Source organism: Telmatherina bonti, assembly GCF_933228915.1.
Source record: "Telmatherina bonti genome assembly, chromosome: 2".
Classification (NCBI taxonomy): Eukaryota; Metazoa; Chordata; class Actinopteri; order Atheriniformes; family Telmatherinidae; genus Telmatherina; species Telmatherina bonti.
The window spans coordinates 20,760,692-20,773,420 of NC_136620.1; the positions used below are offsets into that span (position 1 = coordinate 20,760,692).

Below are 12,729 nucleotides of genomic sequence, written 5' to 3' on the forward strand. Positions count from 1 at the left end.
ATGAAGATGTGCTTGTGTTTCACTAAACCAGTTGGTGTCGCATACTGAAAGCTTCACAGACCAACTGTGCTGATAGTGTCCAAGCAGGATGAGAGGTTAAACTGGCTTATATGACTGCAGGGAGTCTGGTGTTGTTGGTTTCCACTTTTAGATATGACCTGAAAATCCTGATTGTATGTTTGTGTTTAACAGTAGTCTCAAACATAGCGTTGTTGCTGTGGTATGCGGCTTTCCAACATCATCTAACACTTGCTTGTACTTCAGTTTGAATTGATACCTCCCCGCTTTTTGTTAAGACATATTTGGAAGAAAAGAAAAGAAACAAAACAATATAGTTACAATTTTTATTGATTCAACAGAATAACTACAATCAAAATTGCTACAAACAAATCTTTAGGCTACATGGTGTTACCATGAAAGCTGAGTTACTTCAGACAAAGTGTTGTGGCACATTTTAAAAAGGCCTGTTTTCACACTTAACATCAAAAGGCTGCCAATAAATGCAATAATATAGAAAAATACATAAAACAAAAATACATATCAAAGTGAAAAGTACTTCAACAAGGGGACAAGAATTGCACCGGACCTTGATATGTTTCTATCATGCTTGTATTAAACATCCCAAAACACTTTGTAATATAAAGCTCTGCTTTCTTATGATACCAGCATTCACTACATTAGTTTTCTACATTGACATTATTGTAGTTCAGAGGTAGGCAGCTCCGGTCGCCGAGTGCCACAGTCCTGCAAATGTTAGGAGTTTCCCTGCTGCAATACACCTGATTCAAATCAATGGCTAATTACCAGACTTGTACAGAATTTGATGTCAAGCCCTGAACAAGTCTGCTAATATCTTCTGATGTGTGCCAGGTGTGTTGCAGCAGAGACTCGTAACATTTTCAGGACTGTGGCACTAGAGGACCAGAGTTGCCTACCTCTGCTGTAGTTGCTTCACACATGTAAAAATGTACAAAACAATGTTAAAAAATAAACAACAAGCCCCATAGAGCATAAATAAGTTACATTACTAGGTCATTATATAAGGCATATAAAAAAAACAACATTCCACACATCAATGCTGAGGTTAATATGAGAAAGTGTCAGTCAGTGCAACAGGTACACAATGTAAAAAAAAACAAACCTTTTTGAGGTACAAGGTTGTTCCACTTGACACCAAACATGTAAAAATGGCCTAACATACAATTTCTAATTGGCCTAAATCAAAAATCACTGTTGCATTGCAACTAATCCAAAGTTCTCATCCAAAAAGGAAATAAAACATTCAGTGTGCAGGACCTTCGAAGTATTTCAAGGCACCGTCCAGGTATGCCCGGATCTTCTCTCTGTGGGACTGGGAGAAACAGTGACTGATGGCCTTCTCTGTCTCCAATATTCGCCTTCGGAAGCGATCACGGTCTCGCGCCATTTCTTCCCAGTGTCCTTTACGAGACGCCTGGCGAGCAAACGGCCAGGTGTGCATGACATGGACTTGGACAAGAGGAGAAAACCGCACCTAAGGTTCAACATAAAATAAGAAGCAAAAATTCAGAACATTTTGATAAAAGACAAGATTACAGTCAATTAAATAACTTCAAGAACATAGTCACACTACCCAATATATTAAAATAAACACAAATCAGTCATTCCTTCTATTTCTACTTCTGGGTTTATATTTGGAGTCTGATGTAACAGAGTATTTACTGACAGGCTTGAAATGTCATTTTGCAATCCTGCTGTAACATCCCTTGTCCATTTGACAATCAAATTCTCTACTGACTCACTGGAGTCACATGACCAGTATGGTCATGACTACCAACAGTGTTGCTAACCAACACCAAACAACAACAGTGCTTAACACACTGCAGTACATGTGTCACTCAGAGAAATCAGCTTTTATCTCTGACTTTGTCACAATATGCCATAAAATTCAGAAGCATCCTGTGACCCCACTCCTCCACCACCCACTCCTCCTCCCAACATGATTATGTTCTAACCTAAAAGACTGCATGGTCTTCATTATGTCTGGGTAAATTCAACTGAAGCGTTATATAAAATAGTATAAAAGTAATAGCAAATAACATTCCTATTATGTTGCTACTTAAAAGTTAGCTAGATAGACTTCTTATATCATAAGCTGTCAGTTAATGCTATATTTATTACTGTTAGAAATCTCTTTAATAACTAAAAAAAATAATGACCTTTTTCTGTGTGGCGCTGGCCTTGCTTTCCTTCTTCTCTGCAGGGTACTGAGGTGACTGCTTGGGTCTTTTCCAGGGTGCCAGGGTTTTGTCTGGGTGACAGTGATTCTTGAACTGCCTCTCTGGGAGAGTAGGCTTGACAGCTCTGGATGTTTTGGTTTTCTTCTTTGCTTTTGCTGGTGTAATTTTGGTGTGATGGGCATCAGGGAGAGTCTGGTCTTCATCATGCTGGAGTGTTGTTGAGGAACTATGAAGACAGGCCTTAAAATTTAGAGGGTGAAATGGGTCATCCTTTTGACAGAGAGATTTCCACAGCAGCTCTTCCTCATCATCTTCAGATGGAGGAAAACTGCTTTCCTTCTCCTCTGTGACTGCTTCAGGCTTGGGGGGAGGTGCAGGAAGTGAGGCCTGTTGTTTAGATAAGGTGATAGAGGTTGCTTGGGGAGATATGCAGCTCACTGTGCTGGCAGTGAAGCACATGGGATTGTAGGGGTCTTTGGGACTGCTGAAGAACTCCCACAGTCTGTCACTTTCCTCCTTGTCCGTATCAGCAACTGAACCCTCTGAACTGGCCCAGCTGCTCCAGCTGCTCTCACTGTCAGAGCGACAGACCAACATGTTCAGCCCTGCAGACCCCAACATCTCTTCACTGGCCTTGGTCACTGACTTAAGGTCAGCCTCGCTGTTGTCTCTCGCTTCACCTTTAATTTTTCCCATGTCTGTGTTGGTTGAAATGCAAGCAGAGAAAAAGAAAGGGTTGTATGGATCACTGGACTTTGACAAAGACTCCCAAAGTGCCTTATTTTCCTCACTGTCAAATTCAACTATGCTCTGCTCCTCCTCACTGCTCCAAAGAAAACTTTTCTCTTCCTCAGAAGTGTCCTGCTGGAAAACTTTCTCGTTAGACAAATCTTGTTTGAAAACCTTCTCACAGCTTTTATGGTGAGCGTCGTTTGAACTACAGCTGTCGCTGCTTGATACAAAGATGTTCCATTCACCGGGGAAGCCCATTTTCCACGTGGATTGGTGTCCAAGAAAGATGCTGTCCTCTTTACTTGCTGTTCTGGACACAAAATCGTCCACAAGTCCGCAGCACAGATCTTCGGCACGCAGGCTGGACAGCAGGGCTTCAGCAGCTGATTTGCCTGTGCTGGTGTCAGCACAGAAGTTAGAGAGGGGATTTGAACCACCAACCACCGAGGAGAACAGGAAGGTTTCTGGTGAGTTTGCTGCTGTGCTCATATGCTGGATGTGCTCTCCTGTTTCATCAGTGATTCTCACATGAACTTCAAACCTGAACATTTGGAAAACTGTAAAGGAGGAAGAAAACAGTGGATTAGACTTCAACAATGATGTGAATTAAAGCGGGACTTAATGGGAAAAAACAAACAAACAAAAAAAAACTTCTGCTATTCAAAAAACATACTGAAAGGAAGTTTCTGCTACAGTTGTGCTGAATTATTTTCCCTTAGACCGTCAACAATATTCCTGTCACACTGCAAGTAAAATATAAATATCAAGGATAAATTTGACATGGCAAATAATTTACACTGTAATATATGAAAAAGGTGCTTTGTAACTGTCTGCTTAGAGTCTAAGCACACAGTTAAATTAAATTATTACATACATACAGTTAAACTAAATTAATTATTGGTCTAAGCCTAGACCAATAATTAATTTAGTATGCTGTAATAAAAACGTTATTAAGGTGGTAATTACCACCAAACACGAAACTGGAACAATGTAAACAAGAAGGAAACATGCAAATAAGTCCAATACCATATCGTACACTACACTAACAATGTCGTGTCAGAATTTTAATACTAATATTGAATCAGTTTTAACATTTCCCTTTATTTCCTGGTTTGGGCGTATTGAACCAGCTTATACAAAGTTCATGAGGGTGGTGAAGGTGAAACCAGCAAAACACCCACATTGAGCGGTGAATAGTTTAAGAGGAAACTAACTAAAAATCTCCCTAGTTGCCCACGCAATAGCATTTCTGAATAGCTCACCATTTTTTCGGTTAAAAAAAAAAAAAAGAGGAAAAAAAGTTTAAAGGCAGGTAAAAGTACAAACAAAACACGTATCAATGCTATATGGTTCTCACCTGACATGAAAGTGTAGTAAATGACCTGAACCAGCAGCCGAAGCTGTTCCCACAGCACGGTGAGGATTTGTTTAGTCCAAGGCAGAAGTGCCATTCCTCCGCTCCCAAACCTCTCCATAGCCGTCTGCTCTGAGCCCCTCTCGGAAACACTAGTAGCCATTTTATAACTTCTTTCTTCTCCAATTAAAGCGAGTATCACAGAAAATCTTCACGTATTCTGGTATTCTTCAACGAAACCCAACAGATTCCGGGTATTAGTCGGTGACAGATATACGTCGGTATGCTGTCGCTTCATTTTCGGGCAGGTTTGCGCCATTTTTTGCTCTTCTTCGTCAAACGTACTCGTACAGTTTCTCCATGTTTCTCTGTTGTCTTCGTTGTAGTAGGATTGTCTCGATGTTGCGACGCAACCCATTTTTATAAAGCCTGTGACGTCACATCGTACAGTGATTGGACGAAGCTCATGTCAATCACCCAGAGAACTCCACTTAGTACACCGGTTTCTCCCGCCCCTGACGGTACGTGACATCTGACGCATAGAAAGAGCCCGTAATTTCCTCGGCGATCGGGAAAGCCCTTAAAATAGCCCACGGCATACTAGTAAAGCAAATGATCTAAAACGAAATTTTAGAAGGAAAGTAAAAAGATCTTCTGATACTGTGGAAAACGAATAAACATTTCTTACACTTGCACTTTTTGAAGTCAAATATTTACATGTTTCTCGGCCAAAATTATATTAACATTAATTAATGTGAATGAATTACAAACAAAATTTATTTTCCAGATTTAAAACACCATTAAGACAGAGGAAAGAAAGGAACCCAGCCAATAAGACATTTTCCAATTTAAACTTTTATTAATCCAAAAGATGTTGAGTTTATGCCACCAGAGCAGAAGCTGTAGAAGACTCGCTGTAAAAAGAAAATAGATATATATATAAATAGAGGTAAAATGATCTGACAATAATTTTTAGAGCATATTTGGACATACATGCAATATTTAATTTCTAGCTAACTAAAGTAAGATACATTACAGGAATGACATAGTCCGATGCCTAAAATGTAAATGAATGCAGGAAAAAAATTATTTAATGTGTGAAGGGGACTGGCAAAAAGGCCATCAAGTGACCATTCTGCTAATTTACCTTCCTTTTTTTCTAGCACAACAGAAATATCACTACTCTTAACAGAAGTGAAGAGCAGGACAATGAATTGTGCATATAGTTAATTTAGCATCATAAACTATATAGTTCACTAGTGGTACCATACCTCTAAAACTGCAATTAATTTAACATGCCAATTTTTTTTTTTTTTGTTATAAGTGGTTACAAAATTTGTAAAACATTTTGATCAATTTATGAACATTTTATAAAGAAACTTGTGAAGTTGAAACAGGCACTGAAGAAACAATACATACTACTTCCAGTTGGGGGCCAGTACTCTCTTGGTCTTGTAGTAACGGGCCAACCTGTGGATCCTGCTCTCAATGAGAATCAGGCGGAACTTGGCGTCCTTGTCCTGCAAGTGAAATATGAAAAGAATAAATAAAACCATTTTAATGAATAAATCTGCTTGTGTAAGTATTAAAATTTTATATATATATATATATATATATATATATATATATATATATATATATATATATATATATATATATATATATATATATGTGTGTATAAAAAATTGTAGCACGAATGCATTTAATTGTGGAATGTTAATTGTCAAATTACACTGATGCACACACTTGATTTTTGAAGAAAAAAAACAAACAAAACTAGTTTTTTTTAGTCCCCTCTAGCTAGTTTAAGGAAAAAGCAACTGTCAACAAGTCTAGATACTTTTTCTTGTGTTATTCAAGACTTTTGGTGTGCAACTTGAAAGCGTGCATCGTTTACTCTTCTAAGGAGCAGCTGTTGCTTAAGCAGGAGGAGATCATCTCTGCTCTGACAAGACTGAAGCCTCAACACACTCTGGTTTACTGTCACATAATGTGTATTAATGAAGAGTGTGAACGAAAACATAAAAAAGTTCAAAATACTTTAACATGTTATAACTAGAATTGTTACATTACTTAAAAGGACATTTTCATTTTAAGCTTCTTCAGTTTTGGCAGGGGATATTTTTTATTTTTCCCTCTGTTTTGAATAGAAATTAAATGTATTTTTCTGAATAATAATAGTGCCAGAGTTGAGTATTTTTGGTCTGACACTTACCTTTCTGTTTCTCTCCAAGTGCTTCCTGACTGCAACAGCCTTCTTGATGAGGTGGTAGAGATCCTCAGGCAGGTCAGGGGCAAGACCCTTGGATTTGAGGATCCTCAGGATCTTGTTGCCAGTGACAAAACGTACTTGGGCTACTCCATGCGAGTCCCTCAGAATCACACCTAGAAAAGGGGTTAAAAAAAAATACAAAAAAACCCCAAAACAAACAAAATAAACCTCTAAGATCTTTCAAGTAGGCCTGAAACTTGGCAAATTAATTCTGATGTATTAGAAGCAAAACTTTAAATATGGACAAAGAAAAAAATCTATGAACTCTAAATCATTCAACAACCTATTGCCCCCAATATCAGTAGTTTATCAGTAGTATTTCTGTTTTGACGAATGAGTTATATCTCCTTGAGCAAAAACAGTTCAATGGGAAAGCTTCTCAACAAGACTTCAATTTTACTTAGGAAGGTCGTTATTATAAATAACCATAATTTAAAACAATAGAAATAAATATGGAAGATACAGCTTGCATTTTTTTAAAACTACTTGCAGTCACCAAAGTGAAAGCTCCTGCCATTTATAGCAATGTTTCTTAATCTGGGTCCACAAGATCCACTTCCCTGCATGTTTTAGATGTGTTCCTTCTCCAATACATCTGATTCAGATTGTTGAACTTCCTAATAAAGTTCTTTGCAAGCCAGTCGGTACATGACGTTAATGTCAACTTGCATCGTTGTTAGGATACTAAGCAGCTCACATTTAAGAGGTCAAGATAATCTTTTATGTACAAGACCCCCCACCCCCCCCCCACCCCCAAAAAAATGTTAATGCTAATGTGAGTTATTAACCTGTGTGATATATAAGTAAAAGGCTAATCTAAGGTATACATTAACATTAAACACTGATGAAAGAAACATAACCATCCCATCCACTACTTGTCTTCTAAAACCAGCGCTTGACATGTCAAGATTTTTGTTAACGACATGATCAATAGCGTTAGTCTATCCTATACTACATTAGAGATACTTACAATTGTACGCTGACTGTAAACATGAACTAAAACTGAATAAGTCCCCTTTCTGGATAAAACATTGCAATCATTAAAATAAATCTCACTGTATGTATGATTGGATGTCATTGCTTTTATATGTATTCATATACGTACCAGAGATAATCAATTAGGTCCTACGAGGGTTGCAATCTAACATTTTTTCCTTGTATTCCTAATTCAACACTCGTCAATTATATTAAATGGGATCTAGCAACCTATCAGGTTCTGCAAAAAGACATCAATTTGAGTCAGCTGTTATGGAGCACAAATACATGTAAAACCCTCATAGGATCCATTTGAGTTGGGTGTTATTTGATCTTACAGGCAGAATCAGTGACCCCGTGTGCGTTTGTGGTACCTAAAACTCCAAAACCCAATTAAATAATTAGTCTGTTATCACATTTATTTGTTGAATTAAAATAAAAACAAAGCAAAACACAGCTAAGCAGTTAAGGATAGACTTGAATTACTCAAAATTGAGCGTACATTAACATCCAATTAACATGTCTTACTTTGTCAAACATGCTGGTGGTTCTACCCAAAACAGCTGAATTACAGGGTGTGCAACGGAGAAATGCTCTACAAAACCTAAATTTTCATTATGTGTAGTCTTATTTACCACTCCAAATATATTTCCAAATAGTCATGACAGCATTAACACCAATCTCATGAACAAGAAAGTTATAAAAATCTGTATTTTTTTTTTCTTTTTTCTGCATCTTGGGAGGGGGACATCACATGCCCAATACATACACAAACAAAACCCAAAAAACAAGTTTTACTGTTTAAAACGGCAACGTTATATGTGTAATGGACGCAATCTGTTTCAGGTATAACAACTCACCAATCTGAGAGGGAGTCAGACCCTTTTTGGCCAGTTTGAAGATCTGCTCTTTGACATCATCAGATGTGAGCTTCAGCCACTACAAGAAGAAATATCTTGGATTATCACCTAATACACCAACTCACTGAGAAGCTAAAGTTAAAATACTGTAATGCCATAGATATACTCACAGTGGGAACACTGCGCCTGTAAGGCAAAGCTGACTGGGACAAGCCCTTTCTGCGAAGGGAGGGGAAAAACATGTATAGTTACAATGAGTACTCAATTTGATTAGAAAAATGGAAAAACAACTGTTCTGGGGATACACACGCTGAATATGTAAAAGAAAAAGAGAGATAGAGAGAGAAAGAAACAATTGAACCCCTAATGCAGGAACTGGGCCGGCTAACTTTGGCTTCGTACCATATAGTACACGGCATGCACCGTAACTATAAGGTAGTGTTTGCAATGTTTTGATCTCATCACTAGTTCAAGACAGATTATGTTTTTGTTTCAATGACATAGTGCAATCAAGAAGAGAAAACAGTATGTCCACGAAAAAACAGAAAGGCGCTTACTTGTGTTAGCAAGTTAGCGCATTTGCCTGAGATGGATGTTCACTGGTGAGTCTACTAAAGACCCTTTTCCATGTTGAAACTTGAAAATACAAACTTATTTTTTCTATTTGTGAACCAGAAAATATTAACAAGCCATGTTGTGTAATTGAAACCGATATATCATAAATGAAATCAAGGTTTTAACGGTATAAAAAGAGCTCACCCGGGAGCGTGCATGCGACCCATGATGGCGGTAGAGGAAGAGAGGCCGCACACGCGACAGAAAATGGTATTTTGCCCTTGCGTCGGAAATGACGTAACCACGCAGGAAGCAATCGTATATTCGTTTTTTTTTTTTTTTTTTTTAAATTTTAATTTCATTCCAAATATCATACATACATAAAATATACATAAAATACATTTGATATACATCAAATGCAGTATTTTATCGAGAAAGAGAGCATACAAAAAGAAATGGAAATACCATTATGTCGGTAGTATCATTAAAGTATGACGAAGTCCGATGATAAGCTTCCCTGTCACCGTTCGTATCATAATTACTTTATGTGGTAGTGATACTTTGTTTAAAAAAAAAAAATAAAAAAAAAAGTTAATTTATTTTTTCTGAAAAAGTGCTGTCTATATAATTCTGACATAAGTTTAAACATAATGCAAGTCACATGCCTGTATCAAATAATGTATCCACCTCACATATTGTTTGAATAGTTCTATGTATCAATGTATGTTGATTAATATATTAAAAATAGATTACAATAGTCTTGACCAAACTCATGCAAAGTGATTCAAAGTATCAAGTTGGAGCCTATCTTAGCAAGTAGCAGGCGAGAGGCAGGAATACACCCTAAACATATTGCTAGTCTATCTTTCACCAAAAATAAAATAGTTTTATATAAAGCTGAAAAAAAGGATTTACTTCTATGCAAAAGGAGGAGGGGTTGGGATAATATAAGGTTTTACTTCCTCCCACTCCTTTTCAGATATGTATAAAGACTATGAAGTTGTCAGTTTGTTTGCTTTATCTGTGCATCACTATTTTTGACTGTTTAATACTGTATGGCTATTATTTGCCTTTTATATGTTCAAAACAATTTCAATTCAATTGATAGCTCTTAAATAAAAGAGGTTTGACTTCTAGCTCTACCTCCCCATCACATACAAATGAATTTATGTGCCCAGCTAAGGACAAAATTAGTTAATACACTCCAAACTCAAATATAAACGGTCATAATTTAAAGAAAAACAACTTTTTATAAGAATAAAGAGATTAAGAAGTTAGCTTGCTAGTGCAGTTTTCTTCAGTGTTTTGTTTACTCGTGAGTTCAAAGAAGAAAAAACTGCAATTTAAAGGAAAAAAACATGCATCTGCAGTCATGTTTTCTTAAACAGTCTGCAGTTTCACCAAGAAACTGATTTTTTTTTAGGTTTTTGGATAAAAAGAGAAGCTTACTCAACAATTCAGCTAAAGTACAGTCCCCAGAGCTCATACACACATCCTCACACAAAGTGACACTTAATATTCATTCAAAAAACATTTAATTTGCTTTAGGAAAAGAGAGATTACAGTACACACTGATCCATTCTGGCTAGAGGTCACGAATTAAGAATAAATAACTGGCCATGTTAATACACACTCTCCTAATTTATTGTACAGTCACTATAAGAGCTGATAAAACCACCATCAGTTATAGTGTGACATAACAGCTGTACTGCAGATCTTAAAAAGCTTTTCTTGTAAATTCATTTTATCTCTTTTTTTTAAACAACATTTTTCTAGTTAGGTGGAGATAAAAGCAGTTAACTCTTGCTCAGAATCTTGTTCCCTTCTTGAAAAGATGTTTTACATCAAAGTTGCCGATCACAACATTCAGACAATTTTCTCACTTAAATACGAAACCTTATTGGCTCTGGACCTCACTGGCAGTTAATGCTGACTTTTTGCCCAGTAATTTATCACAACGTCATTAAACCACATTTAGGCAGTGGGAGCAGAAACAGCCTCATGTCCAGACTCAAAGAGGGACTTGGTTCTTCATTTGCGGTTTAGAACCACTGAACTGACTTCTGATCAGGATTATTAAGGTGTCTGTCATTCTCTTTTAAAACACAGATAAGAGTGTGTTCCAAAGCTTATAATACAATTTCCCCTTTAAAGTGTGCTATGTAAAAAAAAACAAAACAAAAAAAAAACAAAACAGTCAAGTAATAGAATGAAAGAAAAACCTAGTCGAGTGCATTTAGTGACAGTCCACTGTTAGAAAGGACCATGATGCCTCTGGTCTGGCACCAGACCTGCTCTGGAGGAACTACTGATTTAACTTTATAGAACCTATTTTTTTTCTTAAATGAGGACATATCACATTGTTATTAAAATACATATATTAATAAGGCCAAGATGAGCACTAAAAAGAGATTGTGAGAACAAACAAAGGCACCCTGATCTGCTCCCTACTAGGGAGAGTGGTTTGATTCTCTGTTCTCTCTATCAAATTTGGCACATTTTGGGGGAATCGTAAGGTCACTGTTGATTTTCATGTAAATGGTGTGTTAGACTTTTCTATCCAGAACTGTCCGATGCAAAGCAGAATCCTCTGTTGCCCCCTATAGATCTATATAGAAAATAAACAAGTGTAAAAAGGAGCCCCTCTCATTTCCTTAAAAAATACATGTCAGTCTATATATAATATATACTCTTCTGAAAGTAAGCCGTTTTGGTCCTCTAATATCAAAATGTACAAAACATTACAGCTCTTTGTTATACTTAAAGAAAGAGAGACATGAGATTGTTTGTCACAAAAACAATCTTGATTAGTTTAAAGGTAGAGAGATGAAGTGAAAATGGAGACCAAGTTCCCCTTCCAGGGTTAATTAATGGTCTGTTCGGTTGCCCTTTGAAGTTGTGCCTGGAGGAACACATTCATGTCACATGAAAATAACCCACAGAGCAATATGAAACTAATAAGCAAACTCATAATAAGATGAATCAGAATCAAGTCAGGGCAACATGTTTGTAAATTGTGATGCACTTTTTCGGCTACAAACACTGCCACGTCTTACTATGAGATCCTAATTATACCACCTACAACAGGATTCATAAGAAAGAAATTGCAAATTTGGTTTGTTCAATTTAAAGAAATAAAATTCTTGTTTATATTTCAAATGTGAAATTGTCAGAAATTCCTCATCCCAAAGAGAAACCAGTGTCTACCCCCAAGGCCACAAATCCTGACTGGTAAAGACCTTATGTATTGCGAAACTGAGACAACCAAATTTTTCAAGTAAGGTCACATTTGTTGTATTTCCCATATGATGTGAATACACGTCTTGTCATCATCTACAGGACTCAGAAGTAGGGGACGGCCGTTAATTTGTACCACTTGACTGTCTCCTTGCTGAGGTCAAAGTCTTTGAGTCTGAGTGTAATACCACCCAGAAAGTAGTTCTCACGCAGTGACTCAGCACTGAGCACGCTCAGCTGCAGCTCCCGTAGACCAAGTGTTTCTTTGCTGTAGCCGGTGTACACCAGCTGAGGGAAAGAGAAGAAAAATTATTAAAACAAGCAAAACAATGTTCAAGCGCATCCGGGTTAGAACTGTCTAAAAGTAGGCTGCAATAGGATTTTCTTACCATCTCGTTGAAAGTGGGGTTCCTGGTTTTCCTGGAGATTTTAGTCTTGCGTTTGGAAGTCTTGTGTGGATCTGGAAGCAGGTAGGTTTTCACATATGGGTTGGGATCTGTTCCATCTTCAGAAACCTGAAGGAAA

General features: G+C 37.1%; 3 protein-coding genes across 3 annotated transcripts in view; all 3 read right to left on the reverse strand.

Annotated features, from left to right (window-relative positions):
- Positions 1-424: 424 nt before the first annotated feature.
- On the reverse strand, positions 425-4,679 carry LOC306764003 (uncharacterized protein). The gene is made up of 3 exons (XM_079250986.1): positions 4,309-4,679; positions 2,199-3,508; positions 425-1,513 (listed from the first exon to the last, which is right to left on the reverse strand). The coding sequence occupies exons 1-3, from the start codon at positions 4,466-4,468 to the stop codon at positions 1,283-1,285; spliced, it is 1,701 nt and encodes a 566-aa protein (XP_079107112.1). The 5' UTR covers positions 4,469-4,679; the 3' UTR covers positions 425-1,282.
- A 461-nt stretch (positions 4,680-5,140) lies between these two features.
- Positions 5,141-9,219, reverse strand: rps13 (ribosomal protein S13). The gene is made up of 6 exons (XM_079250875.1): positions 9,172-9,219; positions 8,583-8,631; positions 8,413-8,491; positions 6,521-6,690; positions 5,725-5,825; positions 5,141-5,219 (listed from the first exon to the last, which is right to left on the reverse strand). Exons 1-6 carry the CDS (start codon positions 9,192-9,194, stop codon positions 5,186-5,188), a joined length of 456 nt encoding a protein of 151 aa, XP_079107001.1. The 5' UTR covers positions 9,195-9,219; the 3' UTR covers positions 5,141-5,185.
- A 1,272-nt stretch (positions 9,220-10,491) lies between these two features.
- pik3c2a (phosphatidylinositol-4-phosphate 3-kinase, catalytic subunit type 2 alpha) overlaps positions 10,492-12,729 on the reverse strand; it is a 52,308-nt gene continuing 50,070 nt past the window's right edge. The window contains exons 32-33 of the mRNA XM_079253801.1: positions 12,594-12,719; positions 10,492-12,492 (exon numbers count right to left, since the gene is read on the reverse strand). Coding sequence (XP_079109927.1) covers positions 12,310-12,492; positions 12,594-12,719 — 309 coding nt within the window. The 3' untranslated portion in view covers positions 10,492-12,309. The remainder of the gene's footprint in view (positions 12,493-12,593; positions 12,720-12,729) is intronic.

Coding starts and splice junctions, on each gene's coding strand:
- LOC306764003 (XM_079250986.1), bottom strand. CDS start 4,468: ATGGCTACTAGTGTTTCCGAGAGGGGCTCAGAGCAGACGGCTATGGAG. Junction 3,509..4,308: donor TTACTACACTTTCATGTCAG/GTGAGAACCATA, acceptor CCTCCTTTACAG/TTTTCCAAATGTTCAGGTTT. Junction 1,514..2,198: donor CCAGCGCCACACAGAAAAAG/GTCATTATTTTT, acceptor GTTGAACCTTAG/GTGCGGTTTTCTCCTCTTGT.
- rps13 (XM_079250875.1), bottom strand. CDS start 9,194: ATGGGTCGCATGCACGCTCCCGG. Junction 6,691..8,412: donor TCTGACTCCCTCTCAGATTG/GTGAGTTGTTAT, acceptor CCCCTTTTCTAG/GTGTGATTCTGAGGGACTCG. Junction 5,826..6,520: donor ACTTGGAGAGAAACAGAAAG/GTAAGTGTCAGA, acceptor TTTCACTTGCAG/GACAAGGACGCCAAGTTCCG.